The sequence below is a fragment of the Carex rostrata genome, chromosome 17 (genome assembly GCF_964058835.1).
Source record: "Carex rostrata chromosome 17, lpCarRost1.2, whole genome shotgun sequence".
NCBI classification, from domain to species: domain Eukaryota; kingdom Viridiplantae; phylum Streptophyta; class Magnoliopsida; order Poales; family Cyperaceae; genus Carex; species Carex rostrata.
In genome coordinates, this window is record NC_135934.1 from 1,753,758 (window position 1) to 1,759,576 (window position 5,819).

General features: G+C 38.8%; 1 protein-coding gene across 1 annotated transcript; it reads left to right on the top strand.

The window, feature by feature from the left end:
* Positions 1 to 2,764: 2,764 nt before the first annotated feature.
* LOC144568652 (uncharacterized) lies at positions 2,765 to 3,621 on the top strand. Its single transcript, XM_078319024.1, has 2 exons — positions 2,765 to 2,893; positions 3,001 to 3,621. Exons 1-2 carry the CDS (start codon positions 2,765 to 2,767, stop codon positions 3,619 to 3,621), a joined length of 750 nt encoding a protein of 249 aa, XP_078175150.1.
* The last annotated feature ends 2,198 nt before the right edge of the window (positions 3,622 to 5,819 follow it).

The window sequence follows — 5,819 nt, forward strand, 5'->3', positions numbered from 1 at the left end:
TTTATCTTTATTTCCTGTAACAAATTTAATCAATTACTCAAAATTAGTCTTTCATTTTGTAAAATTAACATTGCCTTGTTTAGAAAACTATTACAAACTAAGAAAGGTATTGTTTAACAAAGTTGATCTATTATATGCTATATATGTGCTGTGTTATGGACGCTTAGCAAACTTTCGTAGTAAATTGCATAATTAGTGGTAATGGTTTTGAATTTAAAAAGTGCATGGCCAAAACCCAAGCGCAAAAACCACATATTATACGGTGAATATACCTTAAGGTGTTCCTTTTCCGCTTTCAAATGGAATTCAGGAAACTCGTCTCTCAATTCGAAAATTAAATTAAAAGAAGAGGAAAGGAATTAAAGAAGAAGAGAGAAAGAGCCGTTTGTGCGGCCATTTTTATTAATATTCTTAAAAAAATAGAAAATTTTAAAAATGCCCCTCTCTCTAATTTTTTTTCATACATGCCCTGACCGCCTGGGCCTGGGGCGGCCCAAAACAGCTAGTGAGGCGCCCCAGGGCCCGGCGGCCCATACCTTAAGTGAGGCGCCACCCCCTGGGGCGCCCCACTAGTCCTGTGATTTAAACGCATTTTTTGCCTCTGTCACTTCCCGATCTCAGACCTTCTCTGGAGGCGATAACTGGGGAAAATAGGTATGTTTTTTTAATTATAATAATTAGTAATTATAATTATAATAATTAGTAATTACTGTTCCAAATTTACTGTTGCACTTACTGTAGCGTACTGTACATTACTGTTGACATTTACTGTAGCGTACTGTACATTTACTGTTGACCTGTACTGTACATTATTGTTGGTATTTACTGCAGCGTACTGTACAATTACTGTAGCAATTGCTGTACACCTACTGTAGAAAAATTGTAATTTTTTTTAATTTTGTTTATTTATTTTTCAATTAGTCATTTATTAATGTACCCATTATTATGTCATGTAATACTTGTAAATTTTTTTTTTAAAATGTAGTTTGTTAAAGAAGAGATGTTAGTTGCACTGTATGTCGGCGGCAAGCTAGAAAGGGATGAAGATGGCGTGCATTACACGAAAGAAGTCGCATTTGGCTTCGAGATTAATGAAAATACCACATTTGAGGAACTGAAGCAGCTAATATACGAAAAGACATCTGTAAACCCCAACAGGTATGAAATAGAGTTGGCTACACGGATTGACAACTCACGTGGGGGGGGGGGTAGACCTTACTTTGTTAAGTTTCCAATAACAGATGCCAATTTGTGGAGAGTTGTGTATACTCAATTTGTAGCTTGTGGGGTCCCGGTAATGGACATATATTCGAAGAGGGTTCCCCGCACGAGGGCTGGACCTTCAAGTTCGGCTGGGGCTGGACCTTCAGGTTATGAAAACCAGGGGTACCATCAGCACTCCCCTTATGACCACCAGGAGTACCACCAGCAATCCCCTTATGACAACCAGGGGTACCACCAGGAGTATCACAGCCCCGGTAATGACAACCAGGGGTACCACAACTCCCCAGAAAATACTGAAGAGTTACCACTACCACCCAGACAGACACCCATAATCCCTAGATTTCCAACTATGCCAGAGTCAGGACCGGTACCCGTTAATCGAAATGATGTTGATGTTGATGCTATTGATGCCGTACCAGAAAGAGAAATGGAAACGGGGGATGAATACCAAGGGGTTTGGGAAGATGATGACTTATCAGATGGTGATGCAAATGTAGCAGGGTTGTCCAGGGCAGAAAAATTCCCGATTAGAGGTCGGGGGAATAAGCATCCGGTTGCCACATTCAACGACACCACAGCTTTCGAAGAGGCAGACATTAGTTTCTTTGGTCCTCGTGTTGTATACAACAAAGAACTTGCCGCAGGGCAAGTTTATACCAGCGTAGACGAGCTTGTAAAGAAAATATATGAGACTCATGTTCACGGCAACTGGGAATGTATAATACACAAAAGGGACCGAACAAGGTTAGTTGTGCTTTGTTCAACTCACCCGCACTGCGAGTTCCGCCTTTTTGCAACCCCTGCGGGTTCAGGGGAAGCATGGATGATTAAGAAGTGCGAACCACCTCATACATGCAAGTCTGCGTCCACAAGGACAGACCATTCAAATCTGACAGCATCACTAATTACCGATGCAATTGAGGAGGACATTAAGTTGGATCCATCGATGAGCTTCAAGGCGGTGGCTATGACCGTCAGACACAAATACAAATATGTAATCCCAAAATACAACAGGCTATGGAGAGGTCGTGAACTTGCGATTTGCAGGATATTTGGTAGTTGGAAGGACTCATATGGCTATCTGGCACCATTGCTCCAGGCCATGGCAAGTACAAATGTCGGCACCGTATATGAGCGATGGCATGGCCCTTTTTTTGATAAAGACGGTGTACTAATAGAGGGAGCTAAACAATTCAAGGGCATAGCATGGGCTTTTGGTCCTTGTATCCAGGCTGTGCCATACATCAGACCTGTTATCAGCATTGATGTATGCTTCATGTCTGGCCGTTACGAGGGGAGACTACTCATAGCATGCGCATATGATGCTGAGAACCAGCTGTTGCCTTTGGCGTTTGCAATTGTTCGTAAAGAGGACGGCGAGAACTGGGGATTCTTTATGCAGTTTTTAAGAAGACGGGTGATTGGGGAAGGGAAGTTTTTCTGTGTGATATCAGACCAGCACAAAGGAATAAAATATGTTTTTGATCGTGAAGATTACGGTTAGTCAACACGTACTGGCCAGTGTGTGCACAGGTTGTGTATGCAACACGTTGCGGAGAACCTTTCCAAGGCAACCGGAGGCGACACGTGGGTTACTGATACATTTAGATGGAATTGCAGAAAGAAAAAGCCGAGAAGGGTGGTAGAGATGACTAGCAGTTTTGCAAGGGTACATGCATTTCAATTGTTTACATATATTATTGTACTTTAAGAAAACAATTTTTTTTTACTACAATTGTTTACTTACATTATTCTATTTCCTTATTTTCTATGTAGTACATGCCAAAGGCAAATCTCTACTTAATGAAGGTGGGGAAAAATAATCCCCGAGATGTCAACGAAGATCCAGCATACGAGAAAATATATCAATCCCGGGATGGAGGTTGGCGTTGGGGAATTATGACCACCAACGGATCCGAGTCGCTGAATGCAGTATTCAAGCAGAGCCGGATGTTGCCTGTGGCTGCAGTTGTAGAGGACACATTCTACAAGTTAAATGCCTGGTTTCAGGAACGGCGTGCTAAGGCCGCAGAATTAATAAGGATGAACCAGTCATTTTCAACAAGGGTGGAGGAGAAACTAAGACGACACAGAGACAAAGGTGCAACCATGACCGTGATCCCGATGGGTAACGATGGAACAGAATTCGAAGTGCAAAATCCAAATGAGTACGTTCCTACCACCCGTAAACCAGACGGCACTATGGCGTTTGTCAAGAGGGCTTGCAAGTACGTGGTTAAATTCGGAGATGCCAGGGCGGTAACCTGTACATGCCAAGGACCCCAGCTAAGTCACATACCCTGCAGTCACGTGATGGCGGTATGCCGAGTGAGGAACTACTGTGAGGATCACTATGTTGCTGACATGTACCGTACCGATTACCTTGCTTCCACTTGAGGTGGATCTTTCCATTCTTATCCTGATCAGCATGAGTGACCTACATATGTCGGAGATAGAATATTACCTTCAGAAGGATGGATAAGAAAGGGAAGGAGGAGACACAAGCGTATTGTAATGACCATGGACGAGATGGGTGGTAGGCGACCGTCGGGAAATCGGGCTCGCCGTTCTGTTTCCGATAGGCGCAGGGCAGGTACGTAGAATTGTACAAAATTTATTTATGCTTTAATTATATTACTAACTGAATTGCATTGTTACATTTAGATGCAATAAACGAACACAACGAAAGAGAAAATGCCAGAGTTGTTGCTGAAGCAACCGGTAGAACACAACCCCCTCCTCCTGTAAGCCAATCATCTAGTAGCCAAGCCTCTACAAGTAATGCCGCACCTGCCACTGGTACCAGAAGAACTAGTCGTTTGTTAGGTTTATTCAGACGTGGTGGCAGATAAACTTGCTATTTTGCTTATGCGAATTGATTTATTTGGTATATGTGTATGTGTATGTGTGTGTGTGTGTGTGTATGTGTATGTGTATGTGTATGTGTATGTGTATATGTATATGTGAGTTTTTTTGTATGTGTATGTGTATATATGTATGTGTATATGTGTATGTGTATGTGTATGTGCATGTGCATGTGTGTATGTGTATGTGTGTATATTATACATATAGTTCACCAAAGAAATAAAAATAAAAATTAAAGTTATAAAAATTTACGACATCACTTCGTAAATATATCAAATATTATATTTTTTGGCATACACATACACATATACATAATATTTTATTTTTTGACATACACATATACATAAACCCAACACTTTTTTCAACAAAATTATTCAAATCAAAATACTAAGATTTCTCAAAAAAAAAAAAAAAAAAAACCAAATTACTAATGGGGCGCCCCAGGGGGTGGCGCCTCACTTGGGGTATGGGCCGCCGGGCCCTGGGGCGCCTCACTTGGTGTTTTGGGCCGCCCCTGGTCCAGGCGGTCAGGGCATATTTAAAAAAAAAATGAGGAACAGGGTTATTTTTAAAATTTTCTTTTTTTTCAGGGATATTAATAAAAATGGCCGGCCGTTTGTGTCTCTCGCTGGATCGCTATTTAAAGGAAGTTGAGCGGATTTCTATTTTTAACAGAATTAATGACCGTTATCTATCAAGTAAATAAGTAAATTATGGAAAGTTAATTTCTATTTTTAACATAATTATGGAAAGTTTCTTAAAAAAATAAAGTTAATTATGGAAACCAAAAAGTACATGTATATATGTGGCTCGTCACACGATCAGGTCACAGAAAGGGGGGGAATATTGTCCCAAAAAATGGGAAAATCGTAACATTAGACATTTTTAAACGGAATTGTAAGAAATTTAAACGCGAAATAGTTTCAATAAACAACTTTTTTTTTTCTCAAATTGCATGCATGGATAAACATGCTTGTTAAATCAACAGAAGTTGTTTGGTAGAAAATACAGCCTCACCCTCCCTCTCTCCTGAGTTTCATCATTTATAATCTATTTATTTGTAGATGAGGGTTCCAATGCCTTATCTTCATCATACCTCATATTTTATATCTTCATTTTCGAAATTCAAATTGTCGATCCGAACAGTTCAATATAATATTTATACTAAAATATACATGGCGATGGAATTTTATATTTTTTGAAATTTTTTTTACTATTTTTTAAGATAGGTACAAAATCATTGTTTTTGAACCGTTCAAAAAACAGTGATTTTCTATCCATCTTAAAAAATAGTAAATTTTTTTTCAAAAATTATAAAATTTCATCCCTAACCATATTTTAGTATATATATCATGTGGAATGGTTCGGATTGACAATTTGAACTTCGAAAATGAAGATATAAAATATGAGGTATGATGAAGATGAGGCATTGGAACCCTTCTCTTATTTGTAATACATTATCTAGCTAGACTAAAAATATACAAATTTCATTTTCGATATGTCAATTATTTAATCCTTAAATAATAAGAATAAGATACCTTAATTTATATATCAGTCCATGCTCGTTTTTTTTTTCTTTTTTAAGAAAAGTATGCATTCCATATAATTTTATTAAATAAATTGATATATAGATTTAGATAAGAATGTAAAAGATAACATTATAGTAAAAAACTAAACAAAGACACAGACTTAGTCACCATCCAATCCTTGTGGCGTCCTACTTATTAGAA

What these genes read in the sequence shown, in the direction of transcription:
- LOC144568652 (XM_078319024.1), top strand. Translation starts at nt 2,765, where the DNA reads ATGCAACACGTTGCGGAGAACCTTTCCAAGGCAACCGGAGGCGACACG. An exon ending in TGACTAGCAGTTTTGCAAGG is followed by an intron (nt 2,894 to 3,000) that starts GTACATGCATTT and finishes TTTTCTATGTAG; the next exon opens with TACATGCCAAAGGCAAATCT.